The sequence below is a fragment of the Lupinus angustifolius genome, chromosome LG06, assembly GCF_001865875.1.
Source record: "Lupinus angustifolius cultivar Tanjil chromosome LG06, LupAngTanjil_v1.0, whole genome shotgun sequence".
In the NCBI taxonomy this organism is placed as follows: Eukaryota; Viridiplantae; Streptophyta; class Magnoliopsida; order Fabales; family Fabaceae; genus Lupinus; species Lupinus angustifolius.
The window spans coordinates 17,743,650-17,766,866 of NC_032014.1; the positions used below are offsets into that span (position 1 = coordinate 17,743,650).

The 23,217-nt window shown below is 35.1% G+C and overlaps 1 protein-coding gene across 1 annotated transcript; it reads left to right on the top strand.

The window, feature by feature from the left end:
* LOC109350087 (pyridine nucleotide-disulfide oxidoreductase domain-containing protein 2) lies at positions 10,170–22,619 on the top strand. Its single transcript, XM_019591219.1, is given in 15 exon segments — positions 10,170–10,681; positions 11,833–12,012; positions 12,172–12,229; positions 12,558–12,608; positions 12,777–12,859; positions 13,392–13,479; positions 14,664–14,705; positions 14,796–14,870; positions 14,952–15,020; positions 15,543–15,658; positions 15,811–15,923; positions 16,222–16,301; positions 16,487–16,607; positions 22,119–22,185; positions 22,300–22,619. Coding segments are annotated over 15 exon segments (1,689 nt in total). The 5' UTR covers positions 10,170–10,268; the 3' UTR covers positions 22,433–22,619.

Here is a 23,217-nt window from a genome sequence, read left to right on the forward strand (position 1 = left end):
GATTGATTTGCCATTGAATTTGTTTCCTTCTTTTGAGCCACATGTGCACTCCCTCTTTGGTAACCTTTTGAATGGTTTCCATAATGATGTTGCTCAATTATGGACGTGAGAAAAGTGTGAAAGAGTTGTTCAAAGAGTTGTTTTCATTGTGCATTCTAAGGCCTTTAACTAGGTTTTCCAATCAGTCATTCTGCCTTTATGAAAGAGTAGGAATTGTTTGGAATGAAGGCATTTCATTTGGGATGAAAACCCTTGACTTTCAAATCTGAAGTACTGATGTAACTCTTAGTAACTGATTATAGCAAGTGGTTAATCGGTTACCCAAATGTGACATTTTGAAAAATTATATTGAGTAATCAGTTACTCACTTGAGTAACTGGATACTCAAACTCTATGTCCAACAGTGAATTTAAAATTCACTTAGAGTAATCGGTTACTCAAATTTGAGTAATCAGTTACTCCAATTTAAATATTGTTGGATAACTGATTCTTACTCATGTAACCTGTTACTCAAATTTCAGTAACCTGCTACACAATATACTCCAATATAAATATTGTTGGATAACTGATTCATAAGGAAAGATTTCCTTTAATTCCTTGCTGGTTGCATGCCATCTTCAAGTCCTCCCATAAGGAAAGGAATTCAAACCTGGATTACAAGTTCCTAATGGCCATTTAATAAGGTAATTTCGGCCATATTTATTTTAGATACAAAGTAATAAAAGTTCCAAAGTAAAATAGGTAACTATCAAGTTCTTAAATACTAGTGAGGGTGTTAATCCCTCACTTTATTAAATCAGCTAAAGCATGCCTTAATCAAGCCCTCCTTGGCCGTGGCCAACTTGGGGAATTTCTATGAATATGGAGCAATTGATGGGCTTGATCTCCGTGTTGGGCCTTGCATCTTCAAGTACTCCTTTGATGAGTTGATTGAGAGATTGATGAGCCTTCTTGCTCTTGGACCGAGTCATGGGCCCTCCAAGCCCAATTAGATCCTCTTCATTGTATGCCCTAGGTAGGGTCACATCATCCCCTCCTTCTTGGACTGGATTCGACCTCGAATCTGATTCAGCAATATCTTCATCACCTGCATCAAACAAAGAAAGATCAGCAACATTAAATGTGGCACTAATGTTTCCATACCCACCTAGGAGGTCTAGTTTATAAGCATTGTTGTTGATTCTCTCCAAGATACGAAATGGTCCATCTCCTCTAGGTTGGAGTTTGGATTTCCTTTGTGCAGGAAACCTCTCCTTCCTCATATAGACCCATACTAGGTCTCCGGGTTCAAAGATGATCTCCTTTCGGCCCTTGTTGGCTTGTTTAGCATAGCCCTCATTTTTATGTTCTATTTTGGCCTTGACCTTTTCATGGATCTTCTTCACATAGTCCACTTTAGACTTCCCATCCTTATGCTGCAACATAGAAGAGTTAGGCACTGGTAATAAATCAAGAGTGGTTAGTGGTTGAAATCCATACACAATCTCAAATGGTGACATTCTAGTGCTACTGGGAGTGGCCCGATTATAAGCAAATTCAACATGGGGCAAGCACTCTTCCCAAGTCTTTATATTCTTTTTAATTATTGCCCTCAACAGCGTGGTTAGAGTTCTGTTCACAACTTTAGTTTGGCCATCTGTTTGGGGATGGCACGTGGTGGAAAAGAGGAGTTTAGTCCCAAGCTTTCCCCACAAGGTTCTCCAGAAATGACTAAGGAACTTAGTGTCCCTATCACTTATAATACTTCGAGGTAGACCAAGTAGTCGTACCACTTCCTTGAAGAACAAATCAGCAATATGTGTTGCATCATCAATCTTTTTACATGGAATAAAATGTGCCATTTTCGAAAATCTATCTACCACTACAAAGATTGAATCTTTCCCAGCCTTAGAGCGTGGGAGTGCAACAATAAAATCCATTGACAAGTCTATCCAAGGATTATCAGGTACGGGCAAGGGAGTATAAAGCCCATGAGGCATACTCGTAGTTTTGGCCCGTTTACAAATAATACAATTTTCACATAATTTTTGGACATCCCTCCTCATATGAGGCCAATAAAAATGTTCCTTTAATATGTCTAAGGTCTTTTGGACCACGAAGTGGCCCATTAGACCCCCTTTATGAGACTCCTTAACAAGCAAGTCTCTAATGTATACCTTAGGCAAACATAAGCAATTTTCCTTGAAAATGAAACCATCTTGCCTATAATATCCATTAACAGACACATGTTCACATTTATTAAACAATTCAGAAAGTTCAGCATCATCGGCATACAAATCTTTTATGTTTTCGAAACCAAGAAGTTTGGTTTCAAGGGTTGCCAGCAAATTGTGCCTTCTTGATAAGGCATCGGCCACAGTATTGGCCTTTCCCTTTTTATGTTTTATAACATAAGGGAACTGTTCCAGAAATTCAACCCATTTAGCATGTCTTTTATTCAACTTACCTTGCCCCTTGAGGTATTTTAGTGACTCATGGTCACTATGTATGACAAACTCCTGAGGGAGGAGGTAGTGCTGCCATGTTTGTAATGCCCTTACCAAGGCATACAACTCCTTATCATAGGTGGAATAGTTCAGCATGGGTCCACCTAACTTTTCACTGAAATGGTGGCCTTCCTGCATCAAAACAGCTCCAATACCCACATTAGAAGCATCACATTCTATTTCAAAAGATTTAGCAAAATTAGGTAATGCAAGAATGGGTGCATAGGTTAATTTTTCCTTAAGCCTCTTAAAGGCTTCTTCCCGTTTCTCACCCCGTTTGAATCCGACGTTCTTTTTCACAACCTCATTTAAAGGTGCAGCTAGGGTACTGAAGTCCCTAACAAAACGTCGATAGAAGCTAGTCAAGCCATGGAAGCTTCTAACATCAGTGACAGTTTTGGAGGTGGGCCATTCTTGTATGGCCTTGATCTTTTCTTGATCAACATGGACCCCTTAGGCATTTATCAGAAAGCCCAGAAAAATGACATGGTCCACACAGAAAGAGCTTTTCTCAATATTGGCATACAGTTTTTCTTTTCTCAAAATAAGTAATACCTCTCGGAGGTGCTCATAGTGATCATGCATAATTTTATTATATATCAGTATGTCATCGAAATAGACAACCACAAATTTTCCCAAAAACTCTTTTAAAACATGATTCATTAAGCGCATAAATGTGTTGGATGCATTAGTTAGCCCAAAAGGCATAACTAACCACTCATACAACTCAAACTTGGTTTTAAAAGAAGTTTTCCATTCATCCCCTTCCCTTATTCTAATTTGATGGTACCCACTTTTTAGATCAACTTTAGTAAAAATAGAGGCACCATATAATTCATCCAGAAAATCATCAACTCTACTGAAACACGCTGTTCAACCCTGTAATCGGTTACACTCCAGTGTAATCAATTACTAACTCCATAAAAACTTACTTTTAGGCAAAGTTAAGCTATGAAAATGATTTTAACCCAAAAATTGAAATTTTTAAATATTAATAAACACATTTAAGTTCAAGTAGGCATGAAATAGATATAATGAAGCATACATATAAACATATATAGGCATTTACGTTAAATATGCTTCATCAAGGAAGCCTAATTTTCGTCTAATTTTATAGAAAGGTTCTTTTGCCAAAGGTTTAGTGAATATATCTGCTAGTTGGTTAGGAGTATCAACAAATTCTATAGACACATCTAGATATGGCAAAACGGGTCGCCCTGCCCGTTTAGCCCATGCCCACAAATGCCCGCATTGGCTTAACGGACAAAATTCAATGCCCTACTCGTTTTAAAATGGGCTAACGGGCATGCGGGCAGCCCGTGGGCATTGTAGAATAATTAAAAATAAAATAAAAATTTCATAAAATAAATGAAATTAAATTAAATAACGTAATTGAAGATAAAAATTAACAATTTTTTGATATTTTATATGAAGTTTAACAAATTACATTAGATTACAATTTTTTAGGGATTAAAAATCACATTACATCATAACTTATTTAGAATTTTCTTACTTTTTTTCATAAATTATATTTATGGGCCGCTCGCATGCCCAACGGAAATGCCCGCGAACTTGCCGGGCAAAACGGGCAAATGGACAAAAATTGCATGCCCTGCCCGCAAAGAAATGCGGGCTATGCGGGGGCGCCCGTGGGCGATGCCCGTGTTTCCATGTATAGACACATCCTTCTTTTGGACATGGTCCCTAAGGAAGTGATGTCTTATATCAATGTGTTTGGTTCTTGCATGCATAACCAGATTCTTTGTGAGGTTTATTGCACTAGTATTGTCACATTTTAGAGGAGTGCAACCCAAGTCTAAACCATAATCTCGTAATTGTTGCTTAAACCACAACACTTGGGCACAACAACTATCTGCTGCAATATATTCAGCTTCAGTAGTGCTTAGGGCTACACATGCTTGTTTCTTACATGACCAAGAAACTAAAGCATTCCCTAAAATATGACAAGTACCACTTGTACTTTTCCTCTCAGTTTTGCATCCTGCAAAATCTGAATCTGAATATTCAACCAAGTCACATATACTTTCTTTTGGATACCACAACCCAACATTAGTTGTGCCTTTAAGATATTTCATGATTCTCTTAACAGCAACTAAGTGTGATTCTTTTGGTTTAGATTGATAGCGAGCACACAAACACACACTAAACATGATATCAGGTCTACTGGCTGTTAAGTATAAAAGAGATCCAATCATACCTCGATACTTTATTATCTCGATGGATTTTCCTGCTTCATCTGTATCGATGTCAGTTCCAGATCCCATAGGAGTAGCTATTTGCTTGCATCCATCCATGTCAAATCTTTTAGCATATTTTTGCAGCATTTGGATTGACTTACAAAAATACCATTGTCAAGTTGTTTGACTTGTAATCCAAGGAAGTAATTTAACTTCCCATCATAGACATTTCAAACTCTCCTTGTATATTGCCAAAATCACTACATAACAACTCATTAGTAGAACCGAAAATAATATCATCTATATAAATTTGAACAAGTAGAGTATGATGATTTATTTTCTTTATGAAAGAGAGTAGTGTCGACCTTTCCTTTGTTGAAACCTTTTTCAAGTAGAAATTTAGTTAGACGATCATACCATGCACGAGGAGCTTGCTTTAAGCCATAGAGAGCTTTCTTTAATTTGTAGACATAAGAAGGATGTTAGTAATCTTTAAAACCAGGAGGTTGTTCAACAAACACTTCTTCTGGAATGTAGTCATTGAGGAAAGCACTCTTTACATCCATTTGATATAAATGAAAATTCAAAGAGCAAGCATATGCAAGTAATAGCCTAATAGCTTCAAGTCTAGCAGCCGGAGCAAAAGTTTCATCAAAATCGATAACTTCTTCCTAGTTGTATCCTTGGACTACTAATCTAGCTTTATTTCTAACTATAATACCATTTCCATCAGATTTATTTCTAAATACCCACCGAGTTCCAATAACATGCCTATTATTAGGTCTAGGAACAAGATCCCAAACTTCATTTCTCTCAAACTGATTTAATTCTTCCTACATAGCAAGAATCTAGTGTTCATCCTCAATTACTTCATCAATCTTGGAGGGTTCGATTTGAGAGATGAAGGTCATGTTAAGACAAGTTTTATCAACCATTCGTCGGGTTGTGATACCCATATTTAATTCAGTAATAATATTGTAAATTGGATGGTATCGATGAGTTCTCCACTCTTTTGGTAAATTTGAATGAGTATGCTCCTCTTGAGATGGTAGGTTATCATTCATTTTCAATTGCTCAGTATCAGTTGCAGATTTAATAATAGAAATTTCATTTGAAGAAGAACTTGGCTCATTAAGAGTTATCACATCTTTTATCTCATCATTAGTTTCATCAAAAGATACATGAACGAATTCTTCCATGGCTTGTGTGTTCTTTTATTAAAAATTTTGTAAGCTTTACTCGTAAGAGAGTAGCCTAGGAAGATGCCTTCATCTACTTTTGCATCAAACTTTCCCAAGTTATCCTTTCCATTATTTAAAACAAAACATTTACAACCACATACATGCAAATGAGAAATGTTTGGTTTTCTAACTTTAAAGAGTTCATAGGGGGTTTTCTTGAGAATAGGTCTTATGAGAACTCGGTTCAAAACATAACATGTAGTATTTACTACATCTGCCCAGAAATATTTTGAGAGGTTAGTTTCATTCAACATTGTTCGAGCTAGTTTCTCTCTATAACACCATTTTGTTGTGGTGTTCTAGGAGCAGAAAAGTTGTGATTGATACCAAGATCATAACAAAATTCTTCCAAATAAGAGTTTTGAAATTCTCCCCCATGATCACTTCTTATAGTAGTGACTTTAAGTGATTTTTCTTTTTGTACTCTTTTAGCATAAATCCTAAAGGCTTTGAATGCCTCATTCTTATGCACTAAGAATAGAGTCCAAGTGTATCTCAAAAAATCATCTACTATAACAAGGGCATAGTTGTTAACGCCATAACTTTTTGTCCTTGAGGGGCCAAACAAGTCCATATGTAGTAGGTGCAATGGTCTATCAGAAGAAACCATATGCTTTGGATTGAAATAAGTTTTTGTTTGTTTACTCATTTGACAAGCACTACATAGTTTGTCTTTAAGAAACTTCATTTTGGATAAACCAACAACTAAGTCTGTCTTTATAAGTTTGTTCAAATGGTCCATGTGAATATGAGCAATTCTCATATGCCATAGCCATGCATCATGATTACCGTTTGCAACTAAACATGTTATTGGTAAAGATGAATTCATATCAATCATATATATATTGTTTATTCTCTTACCAACTAGTTTAGAGTGTTGAGGATTCTTAATTTCTATGATGCACTTATCTAGGTAGAATGCCACATGGAAGCCTTTGTCACATAGTTGACTTATGATGCACTTATCTGGGTAGAATGCCACATGGAGTCCTTCAACATATAACACACCTTCTATAGTAGTTGAGGGAGGCTTGCCAATTCTACCAACTCCAAGAATTTTTCCTTTGTTATTATCACCATATGTGACATATCCTTTGTCCCTTGGAGTAAGGACGGAGAATTTTGATTTGTCGCCCATCATGTGTTTTGAGTAGCCGCTATCCAAATACGATAGGTTGCAGGCGGCTCCCAAATTATCCTGCAAAACAGGTTAAGTTTTATTAGGTACCCAATTTTCTTTGGGTCCTATATGGTTAGCACCTTTCTCAACCCATTTATAATGACCAAGGTGTACACCATATTTTCTAATTTTGCAAGTGTTTGGTGTATGCCCATGATGTTACAATATGTGCATGTGAGTTCATGGTTATGTATCCTAGTTTTATTATTATTATGTTTATGAGCAAGGATACTTCCTTTGTGAAAGTTTATCTTAATTAGGACACTAGGTTTCTTAGAAACGTGGCCTTTTGAATAGCGAAGACCTCTTCGGTCTGTTGAATGTCGTTGATCATTGATGATTCTATTTAAACTTTTACTACTCTTACTTATCTTATTAAGTTCAAGATTTAATTTTGTAACTATGTTTTCAAGAGCAGTACAGTTTTGACATGAAGATGATGAAGGTTTCTTTCTAAATGAATCTAACTCAGTTTTCTGTTTTAAAAACATATTTCCGAGTTTGATGTACTCATCATGCAGGTCATTGAATGCAGTTTGTAATTCAGAAGAACATAGTCTTGAGTCATTTACCTCTTCATCATCGGAATGATGAGATGCCATCAAGGAGAGATGTGTTTGTTCCTCATTTTCTAGTTTAGAGGCGGAACTGGTATCTTTGTCTTCCCAAGCTATGTATGCTCTTTTTCCGGCCTTTACTTCATTATTTCCCTTGAATGAATTCTTTTTCAAATTTGGACAATCCATCTTCATGTGACCAGCCTTGCCTCATTCGAAACATGTAAAAGTCTGATTTGAAGTAGAGGCATCGTTGTTCTTGGTGAACTTTCTTATTTGTCTAGTTCTACCACCTTTATTCCTTTTGGTCATCAATCCATTGGACAAAGGATTCGTCACCATCTATCACAATTGAAAGAGTGCTATATGTTGAAGGCCTCAAGCATAATCTTCTAAGTATTTGTCAAATTTGTGACAAAGGCTTCAGTGTGGCTTTCTCCCCCACAAATGCATCATTGAGATAATGTAACTCATTATGCTAAACTCATAGGAAATTGGGTCAATAATATTTACATGATTTGTTAAAATGACATTTCCTTAAGAGTAATGTCTCTAATAGTAAATAATGATGATGTATGGTTATGGCATAGGAGAATTGCACATATTAATATGGACCATTTGAATAAGTTAATAAAAAATGAACCAGTTGTTGGTTTTACCAAAATGAAGTTTGTTAAAGACAAACTATATGCTCCATATCAAAAGGACAAACAAACAAATGTGTCTTTTAAGCCAAAACATATAGTTTCTACTAATATGTCATTACATTTGTAGGTTGAGTGTAAAAAATGGAGGTTATCCTCCTTCCTTGCACAAAACCGATGTGAGAGTGGAGGGAAAAATAAGATGATGTTTGGGTGTTGGTGGAGTTATGAGCAAAATCCAGCCACTTAGTGGCTTTATATAGAGATGGTGAGTGAGTTTTGTGGGCTAAGTGGGTGATTAATAAAATTCCCACTTCATTTAGGGAGGGTTAGGCATTTAGGGATAGTTTAAGTGGACTCAACTTGTATCATCATTATGTAGTACATGGTTGTGTTTCTTGCATCCTAAGATACCTTAGGGCTATGTGGAACATTTTCTAGATGAGTATTGATAATAGTTCCTACTCTCAGAGAACTAACACGATCAATTACAAGTACTTCCAGACAACCTAATCAAGAGGTTCACAATGAAAACCTAGTTTTTCTTAAGAGAATTTTTCAACTATATTTCACTGTATGGAATTGAGATATTGTCTCTCAATAATAATACAACTTAATGCTAATGACTTATTGAGAAGTCACAAAGGTTATAAAGTCACTTAGACCATATGGAACGAGCTCTCATAACGATAGACTTATCTGATAACATGTAATCTAAAACTTGGATAAATTTGCAACCAAGGCCAAGTTGGCCTAGTTTTCTCATTCTCAACTCATATATAAACTTATTTCTATAATAGGAACATATTTATATAGTTCCTAAATGAGAAACCAAAATTTTCACTTCTCGACTAAATTTTATCTACAGGTTACTTATTATTCAAGTAAGCTAGTCCTTACTTGAATAACTGTTATTCCAGACATAGAAAATATATAGATATTTCCTATCATTAACACAAACATGAAAACATGCATATATAGATACATATATGTATATATATATATATATATATATATATCCTACTTACTCCTATATCTATTTAAGGAGAGAGCTAAAAGGAGGGATATATATATATACATATATATCGAGCCAATTCATGAACCTAACAAGTCAAACTGTATCCAACTTAAGTTCGATTTGTTTATTTAACGAGCTCAATTTCCAGTTCAAATTCGACTCATTTGGTTCATGAACCAAGTTTCTCGAGCTAAATAACGAACCAAGTTTCGAATAAATATCGAGTTGGTTCGATTCAGTGCTAGCCCTACCTAGAACCATTCTACGAACATTTTGAAATAACTAAACTCTTTTCATTTCCACGTGTGCAAAAAATGCACTAAGAGCTACCACACTGATTGTTCTTAAGGTTGTTCTTAATAGAATAAGAACATTCTTATTTTATTATCCACTGTGTCATTCTTATTTTCTATTTTTTGTTCTTAAATAAGAACAATTCTTGGTTGTTCTTGGCCAATGGAAAGTGAGGAGACAAGTAAATGTTGTAGGAAAAATATAGATATTGTGAGACCCAAATAAGATAAGAATGATCTTTGCTATTGTCTTATTTCATAAGGAGTTGTAATAGATTATAAAATAATGCATGATAGCCAAATAAAAATCAAAACTTTATTTGATGCTGAAGATATTCTAAGAATTAAGTTCATCCCCTCAGATGATGCATACATAGAATAATATCTTATTTATATCAATTGAATGATAATTGTAAAAAATAATTTTGAACTACCAAAATTATACCATTATAAAAAAAAATATAATGAATTAATTTATTTTAGATTAGTTTCAAGTTAATAGAATGCTTGCGATTTTTTTTTGTCCCAAGTCCTAACTTCATATTGGTAGTCATTGTATACATTTTGAGACAAGGAGAAAAGAACATTAAATTTCTACCTGAAGTTCAGTGGTTGCCAAATTGCTCCCACAGAGTAAATCAAGAACTAGAAATGTGGCGAAGTAGTTTCAGCACCATTGCCAGCGCCGCGTTGAAGCATAAAAAATGGGACGCTTTAATTATTGGCGGTGGCCACAACGGCCTAACAGCAGCAGCCTACCTCGCCCGCGGAGGTCTCTCAGTCGTAGTTCTGGAGCGCCGTCACATCATTGGCGGCGCTGCTGTAACCGAAGATATCATCCCTGGTTTCAAGTTTTCCCGCTGCAGTTACCTCCAAAGCCTTCTCCGTCCTTCGATTATAAAGGAACTGGATCTGTCGAAGCATGGATTGAAGCTACTGAAGAGGAGTCCTTCGTCGTTTACACCTTGCCTCGATGGAAGGTACCTTCTGCTGGGGCCTGATAAAGAGCTCAATCACTCTGAGATTTCGAAATTTTCAAGAAAAGATGCAGAGGCTTATCCAAGGTTCTATTGTATCTCATATTTTTCTCTAATTTTTTTTGTTTCTATTCTGAGCAGTGAATCATTGAATTTGAGCTGTTGAATGAAGATCTTAACTAATTAGGTTCCAAATTGTATTTTGAGACTGATTTTCACCCGAATGTTTAATCTTCATCCAGTGGCTCGGATTCGTTGAACTCACTGGTTGTTTTCAAGGTTACTGAATCCAATCATTACATTTCCTGAATTAAAAATCATAGCTTTATGGATATCTTGATATAAGATGCCTCTAAGAACACCCAAGAGTCGTAGACTGATATGAGCGTGGGCCAGTATCCAAGTATCTATATCTGTGGTGGAGTAGATGTGCCATATGCAAATGCGAGTGTCGGTGTCTTGTGGGTGTTAAGTTTTATTGTACTAATATTTGAGTTGTTAAGTCTATGCCCTCTTCACATGATTCCTTTGATGTATGGCAATTTCATGCTTAGAGAGATTTTTTCTAAAATGCTTTTGGGAGGCTGGAAAAATACCAGAATATCTGTGTATTTGTTTATGTTGTCTTGCAATATTGGGCATTTGGCGAATTAGTATAATTGTTTGAGAATGGAAGACATCTTTGAATGGAAAATTGAATAGAATGAGGTTTTAATCATTAACTTTTGAAAAAATAAATAGGAAAATGATAACTAATGGAAGCACTTAAGTATCAAGTTCAAAATTTTGTTAGTTATGTTTGATGCTGAGAAACTTCTTAACTAAGTTATTTTGCCTGGAGTGCTTCCTCAGAAACTCTGAAAATTACAATAGAGTAGAACAATGTTCTACTACAAACTTTAAATAGATTAACAGAGATTCCTCAGAAAGTCAGTGAAAAATACAATCTAGTCAAATAATGATCAGCTATAAGCTTTAAATAGATAAGCAAATAAATACAAAATTTATAATATTGTTTGTGATTTGTCTAGTCAACAAAAAGGAAAAAAGCTTGTCTGAACTTCACTTAATTTGCATGGAAATGTTTTGGTATCCTTGATTCAATTTGTGCATCGACTTTTATGATGGTGTCAATTTGGCCAACTTATCTACAAGCTGCATTAAACTTGTATATCATAATTTAGGTAGAATTTTCGGCCTTTTCCTTATTTATGTATTTTTTATTTTGTTTCATTCAGATATGAGAGTAAGCTTGAGAACTACTGCAAATTCATGGATCTAGTGTTGGATTCGCCTCCGCCTGAATCTTTGCAGCGTAAATCATCTCTTAATGAACAATTGAAGAATAAAATACAGAATTCAGTATTTTGGGCAAGTTGTCTACGGCAGGCATCCTCACTGGGGCAAAAGGATATGGTGTTAGTGTTTGTTTCTCCAGTAGGAATTTATTTTTTATCTGAAAGAAGTTAGCATTGTGGCGAATAAGATATCAGTAAAGGGTTCATGCTAGGTAGTAATTTGAAATTATGAACTGGAAGCTTTAGCACAAGTCTTCATATATGTTTATTATTTGGCAGGGACTTTATGGACCTTTTGTTGTCCCCAGCTTCTAAAGTTTTGAACAACTGGTTTGAGGTGATCTTATAGTCAGACTCTTTTCATTTAACCCTTTAACATCATGCTATACGAATGTATGTTTTAAAATTAAACCTATATGCTTTTTGATACTGGTTTCATGTCTATACATTGAATTAAGTTGCACAATATCTTAAATCTCTCCTCCCAGACATGTCATACTCCACCTTGTAACTGTTCCTCCTCAGCATATTGACATCTGTGTCCTTGTAATTTGATGATTGTACATGATTTTTCCATTATTTTGACCTTCCTGTACATAAATTTCTAGTTTCTTCATTTACTTCGGTGGTGTGATGTTCAGCTTTGTTTGACATTGTTTGTGCAGTCAGATGTTCTGAAGGCAACTCTTGCAACAGATGCTGTGATAGGAAGTACAGTAAGAGCAATTATCTTTAGTGTGAAAAATACACCATAGTATACATGAATTTCTTCATCCTTCTTTGATAGAGATATTGACAATTATAGTGTATTTATGCTAAAAACAGCACAGCCAGTTTTTATCTTTCTAGGCATATATAATAGTATTTCTAAAACTGTAATGCAGGCCAGTGTCCACACTGCAGGAAGTGGCTATGTTCTGCTACATCATGTGATGGGAGAAACTGATGGGGATCGTGGAATTTGGTCGTATGTATCTTTTTTTGCTAGTAGATATCTTTATTGTGAATCACAATAAGAGAAAATGTTGTTTGCCAAACTTATTTTTCCTATGCTAGCATAATTTGAAATAAAATTTGAAAGTATATTTGGTGCAACATATGTTACACGTGTATTGATTCTGAGAAAGGAAGAACTGATGTATGATGACTAAAAGAAATTTATGTTTGGTTCAACGTATGAAACCTAATAATCCTACCAGAGTTAATAGTCAATACTTGTCCTAGAAAAACATACATAATACATATAAACTTGAGAAAACAAAGATATAGAGAACATATCACTGCCAATTCTATCTGAAGATAATACTATTAGTTCTATGCAATTATAAAAATCCTGTAAAACAGTTGCATTGCTCTTGATTCCTCTATGGAGAGACTTTCCTGACCAATGTATTTTAATTCTATAGTTTAGACAGCTTACTTTTAGTCAGCATTCCTTTGCATATAGCTTTATACTATTTATGTAAAATGAGTCAATAGCGTGCCATTATTCCTTGTAGACATGTTTAAGGTGGAATGGGCTCAATATCCAAGGCTATTGGTAATGCTGCAATGGAAGCCGGAGCACAAGTTATAACCAATGCTGAGGTATCTCATCAAGAATGTCTATTGGCTTTCTAATTTACTCCCTCCATTATGAGCATCAATTGTGGGGTTATGAAGGTTTTCATGGGGGTTATGGTAAAGGGGAAGCCAACATGAAAAGTAAGACTATTCTAAATTTCTCCCCGACTTTTGATTTTATAATAGCCCACAAGTACTTTAAGAAGCGGGAGGAATATCTTATCACATAAGAATGGGATGGCATATTGGGAAGTAAGTCCCACATCATCTATCTCATTATCTCAGGAATGGTTTAAATACATTTAGAGCTACTTCTCTCATTGTTAGTTGGTTTTGAGATGAAACCTTAACATGATATCAGAGGTAGAGTCCAACTTCTCTCCGGTTGTCATGGACCAAAAGATGCTATTTTGTATTGGGTCAAAGGTAAGTCATCGCCTGATCCGACAGGCTTCTGTGGAGTGTCTGCCTTATTATCTTTGGAATGGTTTAATTATTTGTTGGGCTACTTCTCTCATTGCCAATTGGTTTTGAAATAGAACCTTAACATGTTCCGAAATTGATTTCTTTCTTAATGAAATCATATAGAAAGCTTTGCTTGGACTACAAAGTTATACTAGGAGAGAGCTTGACGACCAAACATAGAGTTTTGGTTATGGATGTGAAGGTTAAGAGTATATTGGAGAGAAAAGGCCAATATAGAGTCCTATGAATCAAGTGGTGAAACTTGAAGGTTGAGGAACGAATGAGCTTCCAACAATGGGTTTTGGAGGAAGTGTTTTGGGTGGCATAAGGAAGTGTTAAGGATATGTGATATAAGATGGCTATAGGATTTAAGACTATAATGGAGATACTATGTGAATCTAGACGCGTTGTACGAAATGGTAACAAATCATGGTGGTGGGTCAAAAATATCCAAGACAAAGTTAAGATGAAAAGGGAATGTCATAAAACATGGTCTAGAACGTATGATTAGTCACCTTTTTTACTACATACTTTTGTTGAAAGATATCATTCCATAATTAAATTTCTTATTATTCAAATAATTAAATCAACTTTAAATATAATGTAAATAATATTAATTTCAATGCAGAGGAAAAATAGAGGGAAAGGAGAAGAAATAATAAATGTTTCTTCTTCTCCCCAAATTTTTGTGTGCTATTCTCTGAGGCCCCTCTAACCACATGTGATGTCCTATATTCTTGTAGGTGTCTCAGTTGTTGATTGACAACTCTAGCACTGTTTGTGGGGTTAGTGTTGTCCTTTAGTTTCCTCAATCATGTGGGTATTGGAAGGCGAGTCTTAGAAATTAATTTTTTTTGGATATGGTTAACATAAAGGTGATTTTGGCTGATGGTACCGAGGTGCATTCTTCAGTCGTCCTGTCTAACGCAACTCCTTATAGAACTTTTGTGGTAAATTCTCAAACTAGCTGAAAATAGCATCTTCTTTCCCAATATCTTGTTTAATTTATAGTATCTGCTAATATGAACCAGGAATTAGTGCCTGACAACGTCCTTCCTGTTGATTTTGTTCGTGCAATAAAGAACTCTGACTATAGTTCTGTAAGTTAATATACTTCTTCATCCGAGTTTATCTTTTTTGAATACTCACAATCTTTACTATGTGAGTATGTGTCACTGAACTAGAATGATAGGTGAGATTTGAATATATGTAGACATATGCTTTTATTCTATTGTCTGCTAAATTCGAAAGCCTGGAGTTCATCAATTGGAAAATCTTTTTAGTAGAAACCTCAAATCTTAATCAGATGACAAACCTGTGGTAACTATATGGCCAAAAGAACAAATAAGACAAAGCTGGGGTAATTATAACTTGTAAACAACATGAACTTTTTGAAAACTATTTTTTTTTTCATGAGATATGACTCTTGTTCTTTGCTGGTCATTGGAATACCGCAACTACTAAGTAGAGACATTGCACAGAATATTTTTGACTTAGTATAATAGGATTTTCTTTTTCTTTGCTCCCCTCAGTTTAATCTTCAAAATCAGGACAAACTATTTTCTCTCCATTTTTTTCATTAGTTGTCAATTCATTTATTTGGTAAATATCTACTGAAACAGGCAACGACAAAAATAAATGTAGCAGTTGATAAATTGCCCCAATTTCAAAGTTGCAAGCTAGACCATCCTCATGCTGGCCCACAGCATGTTGACACTATTCATATAGGTTCGGAGAGGTATGTTAAAATTGAACCATTTTTTCATCTATCGTGGATTCATGCAGTTAACCAGCATGTATATTTGTTGTAGTCTTGTTCAATATGGACAGTTGGAAATTATTTAATTTCAAAACATGTCAGTTCTTCTTTACTAGTTAATTTCTATTTAGCATGGAAGAGATTCATTCTGCATCCCAAGATGCGGTGAATGGAGTACCATCACGAAGACCAATTATGGAGATGACTATTCCCTCTGTACTGGACAAAACTATATCACCACCTGGTACTTGAAACTTTGCTTTAAAGACTTTCCTGATATGTTCTGTTTGTGAATGTTTAGTTGCTTTGGTTTCAATGCATTTGACGTATTTATCCTGATTAATTTTCAGCTTTGTTATAATGATATTATTTGTCTATAGCATGCCATTTAATTTCTTTAACTAACGGAGCAGCACTGGAGGCATGTTTCTGTTTCAGCACCCATCTTGTTAATTTATTTGTATTTGATGGCTTGATGCTTTCCTAATCTGTGAAGTTTATTAATAACATCATCTAGTTTATGAAATTTGTTTTCTTCATAGGTAAGCATGTGATCAACCTGTTTGTTCAATATACTCCCTACAAGCCATTGGATGGTGATTGGCAAGATCATGACTACAGAGTTAGTTTGTTCTGTGTTTTCTTGTTGCATTAATTATTATGTTCTGTTATGTAATCTAGGGTCCAATTTTTTTTTATTCCACCATGGTTATGTACTTGTGTGCATGCGCATAAGTAAGGCTATAACTTGTTCAATATTTTATGATAAAAGGTTCTTCTTTATATTTTGTCTATCCTCTTATTCAGGAATCATTTGCACAAAAATGCTTCACATTGATTGATGAATATGCCCCTGGCTTCAGCACATCAGTCATTGGTTATGACATGTTGACTCCACCAGATCTCGAAAGGGAAATCGGTTTGAAAGGTAACTTTTTCCTTGACCACCTAAACAAAAACTTAGGCATTTTATATTTGTTCAAGAGCAAAATTGCTTTTCTTTGTAAAGAATAAATAGTAGAGTCTAAAAATAACTCACACCAATAGATTAGAAGAAGTAATCTATGTTATGATCACTCAACAAATTGTGATATAGAACTCATACAACCAAGTAGCCTTTTATAGGGAAAATACTACATGTACATACAAGAAAAAATAAGATACATATCACACCAAGCACTTATTACTAGCCTACAATACTAGATGTGAACACAAAACAATAAGATACAATTCACAGTAAACATTTATTACCTGCCTGCAATCTTTTACCATAGGAACAAATGGAACTCAATATGGTAGAGTGGGGGTGTTGTAATGTTTGACTTTGAATGTGATTATGGTCACTTTGAGTAGCACCATTCTTTGACAAACATAATAATTGAATTGCTTAACACTTATCTTCAGTTATTACTTTCCTTCACTGCTGACCTAGCAGTGATGCCAAGTTGTCATGTAAACTCTTCAAACTTTGGACCACGAAGTCCTTTGCAAATATATTTGCAACTTGACCTTCAATGGTGATATACTTTATTTCGATGTCACTTGCAATACCTTTTCTCTGACAAAAATGTAATGTACCTCCACATGCTTGGTCCTTGCTTGAAACACTGGATTTTTAGCTAAACAAATTGCCGACTTGTTGTCGTAGTATAACTTGATCATATAGTCAGTCGGTTCATGTAAATCTTGTAATAGCTGCATTAACCATGTACATTCTTGAGTTGCCATAGTTGCTGCTCTATACTCCACTTCTGTGTTTGACAGATATTGTGGGTAATCTTTTGCTACACCAAGACACTACTTTTGATCCGAGAGGAAACATATAACCAGTTGTCGAACATTGAGTGTCATGGTAACCAACGTAATCAACATCGCAATATACTATGAATAGCAAGCCACACCTTTCTTGTAAATCATTCCATGATCGATAGTACACTTGACATACCTTAATATTTGTCGTGTTTCTTCCAAATGCAACTTCTTTGGCTTCTGCATGAATTGACTTACCACACCCACTACATGTGATATGCCAAGTCGAATTAGAGTGAGGTAAATCAAACTTCCCACTACCTGCCTATACATTGTTGCATCCTACAAGTCTTTTCCTTCACATGAACAAAATCTTGCATTGATGTCTAACGAAGTTGAAATCGGTTCGCGATCCAGCATACCATATTTTTGCAGTAGATCTTGAGCATACTTCTGCTGACACGGAAACAACCCACCTTGGTTCCTTTTTTGCAAGTCCCAAAAAATGTTTTAATTCTCCAAGCTCCTTCATGTGGAAACAAACAGACAAGTACCTCTTGTTTGGCAAACTTCTTTGTCATCTTCAATGATAATGTGGTCATTAACATATGTTAGCACTATAGCTAGATTACGATCTTACTGTTTTATGAACAAGCTTGAATATGATGGTGTCACCAAATATCCACTTTATAGTAAGAATTCTAAATTTTTTCCATACCAACCTCATGGTGTCTGCTTCAACACATATAATGCTTTCTTCAACTTGCACACATAATTTGGGTAAGCTTTACTCTCTAAGCGCCTTGGTTGCTCTATATAAATTTCTCGATCTAACTCACTGTGCAAAAATGCATTTTAAACATCCATTTGCCAAAATCTTCATGACTTGTTAGCTGCTAAAGCTAATAGCACACACAAAGTGGTTATCTTAGCTACCAGACTAAATGTTTCATGATAGTTCAATCTATATTTTTGCAAAAATCCTCTTCCCACTAAACAATCCTTGCACATACCTACAAATCCATGTGGACGAGACTTCATTTTGTACATCACTTCCATGAGATGGGTTGTACTCGTGTAGGTTGTGGCACTAACTCTTAGGTTTCATTTTGTTTTAATGCTCACATCTCTTCTTCCATTGCATCTCTCTAATCCTTGGATTGAGTTGCTTCTTCATATGTACTTGGCTCTTTCACATTTTTTTCTTCAATTAGCACTACATTGGCATATTTTGGATTCGACTTACAAATCATTTCTTCTTCTAAATCCTCTTACCACTAAATCCCCTCCTCTAATTCCTCTATCTGGCTTAGTCCCTCTTCCTCTAGAAACTTAATATGAATGTTTGTCTGCCAAGGGCTTTTTCCTTTCTCGGGTGATCTTGATTTGGATTCATCCATTGTTGGTTCATCATCAACGACTTCTTCTATCGGTGACCATTCCCTAGCTTCTGATTGAACTTCTATTTGCTTTTGTAGTGATCCTCAATCACTTTAGAATTTCGTAGCAACACAGCTTGCGGAGACTGCCATGATGATGCCTCATCAAACACCACATTTATGGAGACAAAACATTCTATTGTTAAATCACAACATCTCTTTCCTTTATGTTGACTCTCACAACCAACTTATATGCAACAAATTACTTTGTCTAATTTGCTACGATGCTAGCTTGGGACGAACACACAACAAATACATGTAAGTTCAAAAATAATTACCAATGACTTTATGCTCCATAACTTCTTATGTGGTGAAATTAAGTTAAGCTTGGCTTGTGGCAACCTGTTGTTAACATAGACAATTCCTTTCATGCATTTCGCCTAGAACTGTGATGAGACATTTTTAGTGTGCAACAAGCTCCTGCATGTTTTATCCAAATGTTGATTCTTCCTGTAAGTCCTGCACGTTTTTAGTTCTCCCTTATACTCTGACATATTTGACTGTTTATCCTTGTCCGCAGTCATATGGTTAGATCAACTAGAACCAACAATCCAATCATTATCAGAATTGATTAATTTGTCAATAATTGTAACAAGCGCCACCTCTTTGGCTAGTTCATCCATGCATAATATGGCAATCTCCTCACCTTAATTCCATTGAGGTTGTCCTCCATCATATACTTCATTACTATAACTAGACTCTTCTGTGATAAATGACACTTGGTGGTCTTATTCATCTTCATTGTTATTCTGCTTGTGTGTAACAACAATACCTTATACCTTCTCGACCCTTCAATCTTGAGAAAGTGGTCTATTTTATACTTATAACACTGATCATCCTCACGGTGATACTTCTTTTCTACTCTGTCATCTGATCTCTACATCCAGTATATCTACCTCCCCTTCTTTGTGGAGCTGTACCACATCGACCTCTTTACCAACCTTGTTGGTTTATACATGAACTTGCACCTTCATTGTTGAACTTTGCAATTGAATTGTCTTCTATGGACATTCTCCTTTTGGTAAAGAGTGCTTTGTCCTCTTCATTTATTCAAACTTTAGCATATGCTTCTTCATGGTTGGCCAATATATTTTCCAACTCTGTTAAAGTAGGTTCTTTAGCACATCTGCAAGTAGTTATAATTATCACAAGGTATTTAGACTTCAATCCATGTGTATTTATCCTCCACTTTATCGCCTTGTTGAATGCATTCTCTGAACCCAATTTTGCACTCAGTGTCATGTTGCCATGTTTGACAGATTTGATTTCATTCTCTAACAGATGCAATTTTGCATCTCTATTTTCACAATTGGTTAAACTAAACACGAAAGAGGAGGATCAAAATTATACATTTTATCGTAGAATGACAAAGCAGTTGGAGCAGATAATATACCTATTAAAGCTTGAAAGATCCTAGGAGAACATCAAATTTGTTGACTCAGTTTCTGAATGAATTCATGAGTTCTAAGATGTCAAATGAGTGGAGCAAAAACATTTTAAACTTATTATAAGAATAAGAGAAACATACAAAATTGTGCAAAATATAGGGAGGTTAAGCTCTTGAGCCATACTATGAAGCTATGAGAGAGAATAATCGAGCAGAAGGAGAGTCAAGAGTGTGTATCACTAAAAATTAATTTGACATTATGTCTGGAAGGTTGACCATGGAGGCTATATACTTGGTATGATTATTGATATAGAGATACTGAAGGAACCAAATGGACTTGCACATGATCTTCATTGATTTAGAGAAGGCGTATGATTAGGTGTCTAGAGAGGTATTTTAGTAAGCTCTTGAGAATAAATATATTCAAATTGCATTCATTCGAGCAATCAACAATGTGTATGACAAAATCAAGACTACCATGTGAATACAAGATGAGGTCTCATTAGACTTTGCTATTGCCATAGGACCAAGGGTCAACATTGAGCTCCTACTTATTTACATTGCTCTTGGGTGTGCTTATTGGGCATATCCAAGAATATGTGCCACAATGCATGTTTTTTGAGGATCATATTTTCTTAGTGGGATAATCGAGAGAGGAACTAAATGTGATGCTAGAAATGTAGAGACAAACTTTAGGAGCACATGACTAACGTATAAGTTGAAATATGGTTGGGTATATGGAGTGTAAGTTTAGCAAGAGATGGACAAACCGTACTGTAAATGTAAAAATCGGAGATCATATCATATCACAAGTCACTAGATTTAAGTATCGTGAATCAATCATTCAAGGTGATGGAGAAATTGGGGGAGATGTAAAACATAGGATTCAAATGAGATGAATGAGATGACGAAGTATTTCAAGTGTCATATGTGATAGAAAGGTGTAACTCAAACTTAAGAGGGAGTTTTATCACACAACTATAAAACCCACAATGTTATATGAGGTTGAATAGTGGACTATAAAATATCAAGAAGAGAATAAACTTCACATAGCAGAAATGAGAATATTACGTTGGATGATTGGATATACTAAACACGATGATTAGAAATAAGTGCATTCGGTAGAAAGATGGAGTCACCCTATTGTAGAAAAGATCATAGAGTCGCGCCATAAGTAATTTGGATATGGAGGAGACCGTCAGAAGTCATAATAAGGAGAGCATATCAAATTGAAGTTAGTCCATTTCCTAGAGGAAGACGAATGTCAAGAAAAACCATTAGGGAAATGATTAGGAAAGATTTACAAATGACCACAATTAGGGAAGTATATTAAATGGAAGTCAATCCAATTCCTAGAGGAAGGTTGATTCGAAGAAAAGCCATATGCAAAACGATTAGGAAAGATTAAGAGATTAATGTTTTGTCAAAAAAATGATTTATGAGATAACATTATGGCGTTGTTCGACCCATATAGTTGACCTCACCTATTTAGATGAGAGATTGGTTGTTGTTGTAGGATGGAGTGATGGTGTTGTAAAATTTGATTTTGCAATGTCACTCAGATGACTTTGAGTAGCATCATTTTCGACCAAAATAATAATTGAATTGCAGGACACTTTTCTATGGAACAAAACTCAGAAGTGAAAATGGATTGATTTTATTTTTTTAGAAAAGAAGAATTTCACTAAAAGGTTCATTAAACAGTTAGGCCAACAAGATATCCTCCTTAAAAAAGAGAGGAAAGAAAAACAACTAGAGAAAAGAAAACATGGATGGAAGAATTGCTTCCCAATCCATAAACTCATGATGTTTTACTATATCATTGGTACATTTTCTCTATAAAATTTAAAGTTTTTTTTGGCAGGAGGGAATATATTCCATGGTGCTATGGGATTGGATTCTCTTTTTCTCATGCGGCCTGTGAAAGGATGGTAAAAATGATTTTATATGGCATAATCTATTTTTGTTTTCTTTTTTAACATATCATAATGTTAGCAACATGCTCCTGCTCATAATTATGGGTTGTTTTCATTGATATGGGACAGGTCAAACTACAAGACTCCGCTTCGAGGATTATATTTATGTGGAAGTGGAGCACATCCTGGGGGCGGAGTTATGGGGGCTCCTGGACGAAATGCCGCCCAATTAGTTCTACAAGAGAATAGAAAGACCACTTGAATGATGATGACAAATATTATAGTTTTGTTGCTCAATGTAAAGATGTATCTTTCAGTGTAACTATATGCAGAAACATTCACCAAATCTCGGTTGGATATTTTATAAAGAACTTTGATGAACAATTGCAAAACTAACTTGCTGAAGCCGAAGTGAGGATTTTAGATAGAAAAAAGGAAACTAAAACTTGTAACAGAACAGGAAATTCATGGTTCAGCGTAAATTTTTATTTGTGGGTGGTAATTTAATATCAGATTTCTTAGAGCAACAAAATATATCTCATCAACCAATCTTTCAGATCAGTAGCACCCATGTTTCAAGGGTTGGTTCAACTATAAGCACTTAATGCTTCTTTAGTTAAGAGAAGAAAGTAAGATATGAGTGAGGTAGTATAGAGAATGAAATAGATGAGAAATAGGTGTAAAATGAAATAGATTTTTATATTATTTGGTATGAGTGAAATGAAAAAGAAATAAAAGAAAGAGATGTCAGAAATAAAAATGTTATAAATGAAAATGCCCTAATCACAAAAAATGGAACACTATTATTATATTATATTATATTATTATATTCTAAGGTTATATTTGTCATCTCATACCATCCAATATTTCCTACTAGTTTTCTCTTCATTTTTAGTGAGAGATGATTGTGTGTGAGTCACATGTTTTTTAGTCTTTGCACCCTTTCTCTCTTTTTAACCAAATGAGAGAAAAAAATAGAAGGAAAAAAAGAATTTAATTTTGATTTATAGTCCTTCCGTATTTACAAACTTGTGACAAATCTGTACT